The sequence below is a fragment of the Equus przewalskii genome, chromosome 24 (genome assembly GCF_037783145.1).
Source record: "Equus przewalskii isolate Varuska chromosome 24, EquPr2, whole genome shotgun sequence".
Classification (NCBI taxonomy): domain Eukaryota; kingdom Metazoa; phylum Chordata; class Mammalia; order Perissodactyla; family Equidae; genus Equus; species Equus przewalskii.
The window spans coordinates 7924874-7938492 of NC_091854.1; the positions used below are offsets into that span (position 1 = coordinate 7924874).

General features: G+C 35.9%; 1 protein-coding gene across 30 annotated transcripts in view; it reads right to left on the minus strand.

Moving 5' to 3' along the window:
- BRDT (bromodomain testis associated) overlaps positions 1 to 13619 on the minus strand; it is a 48079-nt gene that overhangs the window by 20697 nt on the left and 13763 nt on the right. For all 30 annotated transcript variants that reach the window (XM_008524426.2, XM_008524421.2, XM_070592779.1 and 27 more), the window contains 8 exons: positions 8585 to 8757; positions 7615 to 7965; positions 5225 to 5353; positions 4338 to 4526; positions 3566 to 3738; positions 3201 to 3490; positions 3000 to 3113; positions 2784 to 2924 (listed from right to left, as the gene is read on the minus strand). In XM_008524426.2, coding sequence (XP_008522648.1) covers positions 2784 to 2924; positions 3000 to 3113; positions 3201 to 3490; positions 3566 to 3738; positions 4338 to 4526; positions 5225 to 5353; positions 7615 to 7965; positions 8585 to 8757 — 1560 coding nt within the window. The remainder of the gene's footprint in view (positions 1 to 2783; positions 2925 to 2999; positions 3114 to 3200; positions 3491 to 3565; positions 3739 to 4337; positions 4527 to 5224; positions 5354 to 7614; positions 7966 to 8584; positions 8758 to 13619) is intronic.

The window sequence follows — 13619 nt, forward strand, 5'->3', positions numbered from 1 at the left end:
CAGGTCTAACATTTACAACACTTAAATGTTCTTCACAGATGTTACCCTTAAAACATTTTGGCACACCTAAACAGAATCAGATTGCAGTAAAGCGAGACCAACTCCTAACACAGGATAGCTATAAGAAGAACCTTAAGAGTCAAGAATACTAAGAGATTTAGCAAAGTTAATTTAGAGCTCTGTCCCTGATAACTAAAGTTATAAAAGACTGACTTCGTTAAGAAAATTGCACAGAATCAAGTTGCTATAAAAATACACGAAGCCAAGCATTAAAAATAGATTAAGAAAAAAATTCCTAAAGATCAATATCCTTCTACCAGAAAAAAATTTCTCACAAAAGCTTTCAGAAAAGTTTCTGCTATTAAGATTTTGAGAAAATGAAACTATATTCATATCTCCTATCTTGAATAATCAAAAGCCTTGTTAATCAGAGATCTGGGAATTAAGATATTCCAACTGTAAGTTTCAGTTCTGGACAAATCATAATAAATTTTAAAGCTACAAAATCTCATTTATATTTTCAGTTAATTTTTACTTACGTAACAACATGGGTGCTAACATACCTAATTTTCACAAATTATATTTTCTCAGTAAACAGTCCCATTTCTCCCACCCTGAAACTTGGGATTTGTCATCCGCTCCTTGAGACTGTCATGAGCATAATTAAGAATGGGGATGCTTTAACTTATTTTTACAATAGATATTGCTATTGATATGGTCTGACAATTTTTTTTCACAATTTACAATCCTTTATAGTTTTTGTTGTTCTCAGGAAAGTAAAAAACGTACTTAGTTTACACAGTAGAAATTAAGAGGCTTTCAGTATTTGAACGGGCACAGCTGAAGTTAATATTTAGGATAAAAGGTCCTATCACTTCATTTACTAATTTATTTTAGTAAGCAAAAATGTAATTTTTCCCCATTAAGTTAGGCATTGCCTTTGTAATTTATATCATATACACACACACACACACACACACACACAGTGTTTTCCCAATGAAGTACACAGTTTGTTCATAAAACAATGAAAATTTCAGAGATGAATGATAACTCATACACCATGTTGGAAGACAAACTGCACTTAGTGTCACAAACCTATACACTATCCATAATGTAGGTTGAAATAGAAAAATTTGCTACTTTGATTTTAACAATAATCTTTAAAAACAGCCCCTGTTACTTGAAAAAGATGACATTACATAAGAATGTCAGTCATAAAATAAAAATTCAACACAGTGTTTTAAAATGAGATTTCGGAGGCTGAGTTATTCTGCTAAAGTTAGGAAAACATCTATTAACACCATTTTAAGAACACAACATAGTGGATGATAAACATTCTTTCCTTCAAGCAACATATTGGAAGATTCTATCAGAAACTAATACTCCAAATTCAAGTTACGGTACTTTGTCGAAGCACTCTGTATATGGTACGTTTCCTCTAATACTCAAGGCATTTATTGACCAGTGGTCAATATGTAATTAGGTGATTCAAACTAACAGTTTCAATAAGAGCTTGATGCTACAAATAAAAGACAAAATGCTCTAACTTATTAGGCCACAAATGCTTTATTAGATGAAATTACAAATGCTAATTACAACTTAAAATACTAAATGCAAAGAGTTTTTCCAGTATTGTTTTATGCTTAAAAGTCAAATGTAAGGAAATAATGTATAACCAGAGCCCTAAATTAATTTAAAATATTTCTAGTATGACAAATTCCAACAAAAGTAACAATTCTGTTTATTCTAACAAAAGGGTTTACCACTATGTACTTTGGAAATGTAAAAACAGAATGCAGCGATCAGCACTACATAAATGCAAACTAAACTGAACCCAAAGTGAAACAGAAAGTCCTTCGAGCCAGCAGCCCCTCGCTACCAGACTGAAATAAGGGGGATAGTCTTACAGATGGTAAGAATTCTTGATGTGACAATATTCTGTATGGAATTTTTCCAAAAAAGAGAACTGAATTTTATGACAAATAAGAAACATCTCATTAAAAATAAAGCAAAATTTTAGGCACAAAAGTGCCCTATCTTTTGAATTTGCCTTTTGGTGAGCAGTGATGGAACACCACTGCCAAGTCAGTATCCTTGGGGCAGTGATCACCTGCCACCTACATGACCACTGATGAAAGAGCACAAAGAAAACATGAATGAGTTAAGCTTGATACTGTTGATGACAAACTCTACAAGCTAATATGGTACTTTAGCATAACTGAGAAGTTGAAGTGAAAGCGCACTTTTCCATAAATGGAAGATAATATTCTACAGTGAAGAATCCATAGGAGTGAAAAAAAAAATCCTGCTTTACACAGTTTCTGGATGACTGGTTTCTTAATTCAAAATGATTATTCAATTCAGAATGTATTGTCACAACAGGACACACTTCACAACATTAGAGTGGTCTGATATATCACTGGGAATAAAGTGAAAGATGTCCTCAAATAATCTTTTATTATATAAAAACAAGTGAAGATCGGTCTTTTATTATTTCACATTTTCTGGGATTAAGACCTGGCATTATATATGAGGAGACTACTCCACTTTAGTAAACTTATTTTCAACATTACAAGCCTGTAAGTCACATACGTATAATACGAAGTTTCATTTTACACAGTATCTCTTCTAAGGAAAATACTAAGATCGTCAACATGCAATTAAATAATAAGTGTGGCATCTAAACCATAGGTTCTGGGTAAGGGGCAAACATTTCTTCAATGACTCAGTATTACAAGAAAGAAACTTCCCCACAAACAGGTGCACTTAAAGGGCCGGCTAACCTGATTCGGAATCGCTGCTGTCCGAGGAGCTCGAGCCGCTGCTGCTGCTGCTGCTTTCCGAGGCTGAGGAGCTGCTGCTGCTGCTGTCACTCAGTCGGGACCCACCTCCAACGGCTTTGGATGATGCCTGCGTTTTCTCAGCTGCAAAATAGGAAGACACATTAAAATGCCAGTAGAATTAAATAGACACAGAACATTTAAAAAACTGCCACCTACATTTTGTTTGACGTTTTGTAGCATTTAATTGATTATTGACATCCAGTAAGCGCTTCTCCAGCTCCTGCTTTTTCAGTGAACGAAGCTCTTCTTTGGACTTCGTTATCTTCTTACCTGTGTGATTGAGGCAAACAAAAGTGAGTCTAAGCAAAAACTTACACAAATACCATCTGATTTCTACTAATACAGAGAAACACATACCATGAGGTTTCAGTGGTCTTTTTCTTAGGCATGCAGCAACATATTTTTCTAGTTCTCTCAGTGTGGATGCCTTCAAGGTTTCAAAGTCTATTTCTATCTCATCAGGGTTGGAATTTCTCAGTGAAGGCTCTCGGGACTGTATTATATGAACAACTCGCCCAAGTTTATCTCCAGGGAGTTTGTTTATATCCAAACTTAACTGCCTTTTCTCATCATAGCTCATAGGTTTGGCATTATCTTCACCTGCGGATTTCAGAGCACAGGCCTGTTGCTTCCTCTTCTTTGGCTGACTGTAACAAAAACTCAATTTAGTCAAATTTTTTTTAGATAACATTATTTTAAGAAGGCATCATAAAGATACTTACTTGCTCTTGGACTTTTCCTTTAATTTCATTTGTTTAAACTTTTTCCTTGGGTTTTCATCGCTGTTATTAACCTTTTCTTTTTTCTTTTCCCTTTTAGTCTTTTCATCCTTTTTCTTTAGCTTATGGAAAGGTACTTGGGACAGAACCTGGAGCTGGTGATGAACAGCTTTGAGCTGATAAAGGAAAAATTCTTTAAACATTCATGGCTCTAAATAATTAAAGATACTAGAGAAAAATGAAGGCACTCAAAAGTTAAGAGTATCCTTTGTGAAACTCATTTCATAGCATATTCCTCTAGGTTATTTTATTTCACAAATTCATTATTTTGAAGAGCATACATTAAATTACAAACACTATCAAGTACTCAACTCATAAGCTTAAATATTCATCTAAGAACAGACCAAGAATAATTAACATTTCCAGGTAGTCGTTAAGTTTTAAGCATTGATTTTTCAGGTTTGAGCTTCCAGGTTAACATGTTATCACAAAAGGCAGCAAAAGTTAAACAAAGATCTCATCCATAAAATATCTCAGATTATGTGATATAAATCATTTCAATGAGAATCAACTCATTGTGATTAGGAAGATAAGTAACAGAATTTTAAGATATATAGATTTTTTGAGCAGGAACAATACAAATGTGCCAATAAGTAAAGAAAGCCACAGTTGCTGAGTGATCTAAATAGAACAGCTTTTAATCCAGAAATGGACTCTGTGATAGAGCACCAGCTATAGAAAGAATATAAAAACTTGTATCACTACAATCAACCACCTGCTCCTGGAGCTTCGCAAGACGCTGAACTCGTTCATCTTCGGAGTCACCAGAAGAGCTATCTTCAGAGGAAGCTTCACTACTGCTTTCTCTACTGAGAGTTTTAGTGGTATCTGTTTTCATGTAACATAAAGGCATACTCTCAACAGGTTCATCTGGGATCTTTGCAAAATGCATTTCAAAAACATCCTATAACGGAAAATTAGACTGTCAAGGTTTTTTGCATTTCTGATTTAATGCAGCAATAACACCTTTAACAAAAGGTACATTTCAGTGTCACGCTTTGACGAGAATTCTGTTTTTCCTTGTGGTGATCATTTCACAATATATACATAAATCAAATCATTACGTTGTATAGCTTAAACTTATACAATGTTATACGTCAATTATATTCCTATAAAACTGGGGGGGGGGAGGATTTCCAGAAGAAGAAATATAACAAGATTCATGCTTCCCTGCCTGACAACCTTAGCAACTTTTCTCCTTTTTTCCAGGTGAGACAGACCTCTCAAATTATACAGAGGACCTCCTTTCAAGGATCTCTTGCCCTGCGGTTGGTGCATCATTCTACTACCACCTCCCAATGGCTCAGTCTCAAAAGTCCTTGAGCCTTCCCTTCAGTGGGACATGGGCTCCAGTCAACCCTATGTCAGATATCTACTGTCCCCTCTTCACTAATATCTCCCCAATATCCTCTGTATGCAGGACAGCTTCATCAAAAGATTTGCTACCAAAAACACTATATCTCAACAAACAAACCAACCCCACAATTTTAAAATAGTACTTGGGGGTTGTGGGTGTTATTCTTTATCTCTTGAGTTATGGTTCTAAAATTTCTAAACTATGTTCAAAGGAAACTCACCATCAGAGCACACGTAACAACTCACCTGGAGCATTCTTGCCATTGTCACTACTTCATGGTCTGGAGGATTGTATCTGTAGCAATTCATGAACATTAATCTAACATCTGCAGCAAATTCATATGCATCTTTATATTCCTGGTTGTCCATTTTTCCCTAAATTAAGGAAAAATTATAGGATTCACAAACAACATAGTTCAATAATTATTTGGGCACCCATATTAAGTGTTTATATTATGAAATAATTCGAACATACAGAAGAATACAGATAATACCAAAAACAGATACCACCATCCAGATTCAACAAATGCTAAAATTCTGTTACATTTGTTTCATATTTTTAGGCTTTGAAAAAAACCAATGAATTTTGACAAGTACAGATTAGGGAATGAGGGCATTCCAAGTAAAGAAAGAACAGGAACAAAATGACAAAACCAGGAAAACAGAGTGTTTCCAGATAAGATAATCTTGGATAGACAAGTTTGATCATAGGAAAGCAGCGTAAAGATATACTCCTTAAACCAATCTTGAACATCTAAATGAAAATTTATATTAAAATTCTCCAAGGAATGAAAAGACATTAAAAATAGAACAGAAGAGAAATATCAACACAGGTTACATTTTTAGGTAGCTGCATATAAAGTGGATGGAAGAGTCGGGATGTAGAGCAGCAAAAGTTAGGCAGCCACTACAAAAAGAAGAACAAGCAAACAGAAAAGAAAATCCTATAGACTGCTAGGCAAAACATGTATATTAATGGACAATTAATAAACAAATACAAAAGGCCAATAAACCAATGCAACATGCCATACCTCATTTGTAATTAAAAAAACATAAAACTAAAACACAAAACATAATTTTCCACCAATCAGATCATTGGCAGTTGAGAATGATTTCAGAGAACTAAATTAAAGTCACCATCTTCTTACCCTTCTAATCCTAAAAGAGCCTCCCAACCAGTCTACAGACTGCTTCTAGAGAAATCATTCTAAGAATCAATAGGAGGACATAATTCTCAGGTGAAATGGCAGCTGTTGGCCTCTTCATAATGAGGCTCTTTCACATGCAAGCTCCAGTTTCCTTCCAGTCTCATTTTCCCCTAGTCATTGCTTCATATTCTCCATATGTTTCATGTTAGCCTAAATATAGTATTCTGGATATGTTTTCCTCACCTCAAGGCCTTCCAAGTTGCTCCCCCTGCCTTAAATGTCCTTTAACTTACTAAGTCCTATTTATCCATGAAGACTCAGCTCAGGTTTACTGATTTCAGGCAATGTTTCATGACCTCTCAGTCTGAATTAGTATACAGCGAAAAGTAGAAAAGCTTATTTTGAAGAAAGAATGGTTAAACATTTTTTCAGAATTTATAACATGAGCTTCAGATTGAAAGTGTTAAGTGCCAATCAAGATGAATAAAATTAAATGCTAGAGAGAGGAAAATTAAAACTAAAAATTAAACTAGAGAGAGGAAAGACAGATTACCTACAAAAGGATGACAAGCAGACTGACAGCAGACTTCTTATCAGCAACAATAGATGCCAGAAGATATCTTCCTGGTGCTGAGGGAAAATAATTGTCATTCTAGAATTCCACAGTCAGTTAAAAATCATTCAAGACAAAATACAGGCACTTTCAGAGATACAACTATCAAGAGTTTACGATCTATAAACGCTCATGGAAGAGCCACTGAAGTTTGCACTTCCGCCAAAAGAAAAACTGAGAGAAGAATAAGAAGCAAGAAATGAGGGTGAGCACAAAAATTAGTAACATGTTAATAAACAATGTTGATGATGAAAAAATAAAACTATTTAAAAGAAGAACAAAACTTCTAGACAATAATAAAGAATAGGGAGTACAATGAGTAGTCATTCAGGAGGAAGACAGATAATAATTTTGTAAATGCTAAGTTCTATTCATTTAGTAGTTTCCCTTAAAATACATATTTTGCCAATAATTTAGTTTCCAAGTCAGCAACAAAGAAAACTTACCAATCCACCAGAAGACAAAAAAAAAAAAGCAAACAAAAAAAACACAGAAAACTACAGAGGGTTGGAAACTACATAAATGCCTTACCAAAAAAAAAAAAATTGCATTCAAATTATGCAATTATTAAAACTATTCTTGAATATATAATAAGATGTCCACAATATAGTAAGTGAAAATTCATGGTACAGAGTTATATTACATACTGTAACTCAAATATTATGGTAAAGAACGATGGATGTGTTTGAACAGAAGAAAATAAAAAGACACATTTTTAAATGTTCCCAAGATTCACTCTAGGTGGTATGACTGGATAAAATCGAGGTGATTTTAATTTTCTTCTTCATCTTTTTCTGAATTTCAAATTTCTTTACAATGACAAGATTACTTTTATAATAAAGAAAAGAAGTTCCTTCTATTAAGACAACACTTACCTTGATGGTTCCAAGATCCATGGGCTTTTTCACAACATCGTAGTAGTTATGGAGTCCCAAGGCATTAACATCAACAGGATTATAAAAGGGCCATGCATATGACAAATGTTTCTTTGCAAGCATTTCTTTAAGAATCTCACTGCAATGCCTTAATTGTTCAGTTACTTTAATACTCTTTACAGCTTTACATTGTTGCTGAGAATCTGGGAAAACATTCTTCAGCACATTTTCTTTCATAGGCGGCATTTTCAATTTTTTTTCTGTAAGTGTTGAGGAATATTCACCACTTGCTTTAACTACTGAAGTTGTAGGAGTTGTTGTATCTGCTTTCCTCTTCACACCCCTTGTAACCTAAAACAAAACAATTCATCAACAACAAAAAACCTGAAATGAAGGTGACATTCAGAGCAACAGTTTTCAAACTTTTTAAAATCACTACCCTTATCAGTTAAAAAGAAAAAAAGGAAAGGATTACTATCACCAAATCTTTCATGTATTAAATATTAGTAAAGGTTAATTTCTCTTTTATTGGTAAAATAAATAGTTGCCCATTTTCCTCCTACATCCCAAAGATTATCTTGTGTAAACCTTTGAGACAAAGTGAGAGACAGGGGAAAAAAGCTCATAGTTATACCAAAAAAATTTCTGAATATCTGAAATCAGCTAGAGCACACAATTTTAAAAAGAAAATTATCAATCCGTCAAATTGTGAATCAAGAAAAGTTACATTACAAAAAAAAATGAAGTTGGACAACAGATATTAATACTATAAAGATACTAAACCAGTTCAAATTCTACCTAAGAAATCTCTAAAATTTGGTTCACATCCTGTCTATTCAAAAAATACATACAAACAAAAAGATTACCTGCTATACGCTGAATACCAATTTTCATATCAAGTTAAAAAATGGTATAGACATCACAACAACCAAACTTACACTGAAACATCTTAAAGCTACAGTAAACTTACCTGGGCCACTGTTTGTGAGGTAGAGTTGAGTGGAGCACCTTGTGCCACATTTAAAAGAGAAACACATGTCTCCGGGAATACAGAGGGAGTCACTTGCTGCTTAAACACTTTGTCTGATGCTTTGGGGGATTGTTTTTCTTTTACAGAAGAAACTGCTACATTCTGTTGAGTGCCTAGTAAAGTGTGAACCAGGGACAATACTTGAGTAAAATATAAAACTAACACGACTTTTCTCTTAGTATTCTATTTTAATTCATTTAGGTCAGCTTTTTAGCAATATAAACACAATACACTCCCATTCCCCACGGACACCCTCCCACACACACTTGCTGACAGTGTTAGACCAATTTAGATATAATATTGGAGACTGCAAAACCCATTAATTTTATTATTTATTAGGCTTATCAATTTTATTCAAAAAGCTGCCTGGTTCAAACTCAGACTAATAGAATTCTGTGATTAGCTTCAAGTAGCTGTAAACATGAGCAAAAATTTCAGACATCCTGAAGACAAACTATATAGTACTATGTGAGGTCTTCAGAATGCTCTGCATAAATATCCAAGGAATTCAAAATTTTTACAGATACTCCATCACTAGTTGACACAGAACAACAGATGTCAATGTGATTCTCTTATCAATATATCCTTCAGATGATTCTGGCAAAGGAATAATTGTGCATGTTCTTCTGCCTTGTATGTTCCCAGAGAATGCTATGACTTATGACATCTGGATCGCATCACTCTGAAATCTATTATTTCAAAAGTCTATCCTTTCCATCAAGCCAACTCCATTCTTCTAATTGCTCAGGCTAAAAACCTTGAAGTCATCTTTGACTCCACTCTCTCTCAAACCCAATATCCAATCCATCAGCAAATCTCTTTGGCTCTACCTTCTTATCCAGAATCCAACTCCTATTATAAGTGGGAATCACTCTGGTCCAAGGAATCACCAATTCTCAACTGGATTATTGCAATAGCATCCTAAGAGGCCTTCCTTCTTCTGCTTTTACATCCTAGAGTCTATTCTCAAAAGGGCAAAGTGATCTTTTAAAATTCAAATAAGACCCTGACACTTCTGTTCAACGCCCAATGACTTCTAATCTTCTCTCCAAGTAAAACCCAAAGGCCTCATAATGGCTTATAAGGATCTGTATAATCTCTCTATCTTTCTCCCCCACCTCAGCCCTCCTTCCAACCTCATTTCCTATCACTCTTCCCCCTCACTTATTTCACTCCAGCCTATTGGCCTGCTGTCCTCAAATTTGGTAAGCATAAGAAGACTATTTACACTGTCTGGAAGGAGAGATCCTCTTGGCTCACTCCAACATTCCCTTCTGGCCTTTACTCAAACGTCATCTGCTCAAGCCACCCTTTACGAAACAACCCTCTCTTTCTAACCCCACCACTCTATAGTTCTCTTATTCTTATTTTTTCCATGACATTATGACATTGCACATATAACATTTAGGTATTCTTTATTCTCCAAATTCTTGCTAAATAAACACAAGAACCAAATATATTTGAATATATTTTAAGATAGGGCTCGTATTCCTCAATCTCTGAGTTCTCGCTACTCACTAAAACTTAGAAGTCAAATAGATTCAGATAACCTCATATCCTTTGATATCCCAACTGTTGCTCTTTGAACTCAGGAGTTAGATATGCATAATGAGGAATAACTTACATTTACTTAGTTTTACTTATGTCCCCAATTAGAACAAAAATCTCTGTGAGGAGAAAAGGATTCTGGATATTGTCTAGTGTAAGAAATAGTCATAAAAAAATAAGTAATCAAAGTGATTAAATGTGATGCTAAGTGCTAGGGAGAAAATATACAGGGTTCTAAGTAAATTAAGGCAGAGACCTATTATAAAGAAGATAGCTAAGGAAGGTCTCTCTGAAGGTGCCAAATAAGATATTACTATAAAGAGAGGAGCAGCCAGTCAGAGAACAGGGTGGCAGTAAAAATGTATTCCGGGAAAACTTTAGTGAATGAGAGGAAAGTAGCTCAGGATGAGAATGGAGAATTGAGCAAAGACCAGATCACAAAGACCACAGCACGCATTTAGACTTCATTCTTCCATGGGAAGCCAAAGAGAGGTTTGAAATAGACGAATGACATGTTCTAGTTTATTTCTCAAAGATCACTTTTGCTATCCTGGAGAGAACAGACCAAAATCTGGAGAGTGATGTCAGCATCATGGCAGAGTGAGTTGTTCTCTTTGTCTCTCCTCTCTAAGTTACAACTAAACAGACATTCATTAAGCAACAGAGGATTCCCTACACAGCACAATAGGACATATGAGAGATCCATGCAGCCATATATCTGAAGGTGGGGGGACTGGATCCCCAGGAGGCAGTGGAACTAAGTGAGTAAACCCCTCCGTCTCCCCAGGGGCAGCGATCTAGGTCACAGGTCCTAGAGGCCAGTGTGACTGTAAGAGAAAGGGGAGGGACAGCCTGGGCTGTGCATGAATGCTTTCAGAGTGGTGGCCCAGCCCACAGAAGCGCCCACAGTGCCATGGCAGCCCCGCCCATGGGAACACTCCTCACCAAGTGGCGCAGCTCAGTGTGCGTGAAGGAGCCCCCAAGCACAGCAGCTCAACTGAACTGCCTGCAAGGGCAGAGCTCGCCCGCACATATGCAAAAGAATGTGCCCCACCCTGCTATCTAGTACACCAGCTCAGCTGGTCCTACACCAGAGCTACCCAAGAGCAGAGCACAGAGCCCCCACCTGTGCACGCGTGGATAAGATGCCAAGCAGCTGCAGTCAGCACACAAACGCAGCCCTACCAGCACAACTTCCAGCAGACGGGACCAGAAACCACAGCTCCTGCCCTATCCTCACCAGTGGCAAGTGGAATCAGCACCTGATACTACCACAAATGCGCTGGTTAAGGATCAATTCACATACCATGAAGGACTACATTAACAGAGCAGAAGGAAAATGACAAGTCCCCAGAAATCAGTCCTGAAGTCACAGAAATTTACAATCTAAATGACAGAGAATTCAAAACAGTTGTCATAAAGAAAGTCATCAAGTTACAAGAAAAGTCAAAGACAGTTCAACGAACTCAGAAATAAAGTTAATGAGCAGAAGGAACACTTCACCAGAGACTGAAACTCTAAAAAAAAAAAAAAAAAAATTCTGGAGATGAAGAACACAATTAATAAGATAAAAAAATAATCCAGAATCCATAAAAAACTGAGCTGACATTATGGAGGACAGAATTAGTGATTTAAAGGATACAAATATAGAAATGCTTCAGGTGGAGGAGAGAGAATTAAGACTTTTTTAAAAATGAAGAAATTCTTGAAGAAATATCCAACTCAATCAGGAAAAGCAACAAAAGGATTACAGGCATTCCAGAGGGAGAAGGGAAGGGGAAAGGAGCAGAGAGCTTGTTCAAAGGAATAATAGCTGAGAACTTCCCAAACCTGGAGAAAGAACTGGACTTACAAGTACATGAAGCCAATAGAACTCCTAATTACATCAACGCAAAAAGACCTTCTCCAAGGCATATAATAGTAAAACTGGCAGAAGTCAATGACAAAGAAAAAATATTAAAGGCAGCAAGGCAGAAGAAAATAACCTACAAAGGAAACCCTATCATGTTTTCAGCAGATTTCTCAGAAGAAACCTTACAGGCTAGGAGAGAATGGAATGATATATTGAAAACGCTGAAAGACAAAAACTTCCAGTTAAGAATACTCTATCAAGTGAGACTATCCTTCAGATACAATGGAGAAATAAAAGCTTTCCCAGATTAAAAAAAAAGCTGAGGGAGTTCATCACCACTAGGCCCGCCTTACAAGAAATTGAAAGGAGCCTTCCATCTCAAGCTGAAAAGCAAAGCTTTATAAAACCTTGAGCAAGGAGATAAATAGACAGAATCGAAAAATTGCAGCTCTATATCAGACTAGGTTAGTAAACAATTATAACATAAAAGACAAAGGAAAGGAAAGGATCAAAAATAACTATAAACGCTTCAATTTAGTCACAAACTCTCAACACAGAAAAGAAAATTTGTGACAATGATAACTCAGAAGGGGAAGAGGAAAGGGATGGAACCTGCTTAGGCTAACGGAGATAAGAGCCTATCAGAAAATGGACTATCTCATCTATGAGATCTTTTATACAAATCCCATGGTAACTGCTAAACAAAAACTCTGAGCAGAGCCACAAATCATAAATAAAGAGAAAACCATCACAGAAAACCACCAAACTGAAATGGCAGTCAGAAATACAAGGGAAAAAAAAAAAACAATGGAAATACAGAACAACCAGAAAACAAGAGATAAAATAGCAGTATTAAGCCCTCACGTATCAATAAACACTCTAAATGTAAATGGATTGAATTCTCCAATCAAAACACACAGAGTGGCTGAATGGATTAAAAACAAGACTCAACAATAAGCTGCCTCCAGGAAACACATCTCAGCTCTAAAGATGAACACAGGATCAGAGTGAAGCAATGGAAGATACTCCAAGCAAATGGCAAACAAAAGAAAGCAGGTGTTGCCATACTTATATCAGACAAAGCAGACTTCAAGATAAAAAAGACAACAAGAGACAAAGAGTGGCAGTATATAATAATAAAAGAGACTTTCCACCAAGAGGACATAACACTTATGAATATATATGCACCTAACACAGGAGCACCAAAGTACATAAAGCAACTATTAATAGACCTAAAGGGAGAAATTGACAGCAACACAATAATAGTAGGGAACCTCAACACCCACATCAATGAATAGATCATCCAGACCCAAAGTCAAGAAGGAAACACTGGCCTTAAACAAAATAATAAACCAGATGGACTCAATAGATATATATAGAACATTCTATCCAAAAACAGCAGAATACACATTCTTCTCAAGTAGACATGGAACATTCTCAAAGACAGATCATACGTTTGGAAACAAGGCAAGCCTCAATAAATTTAAGAAGAGTGATATCATATCACTCATCTTTTCCAACCACAATGCTATGAAACTAGAAATCAAACTAAAAGAAATGGGCTGGGAAAGTCAC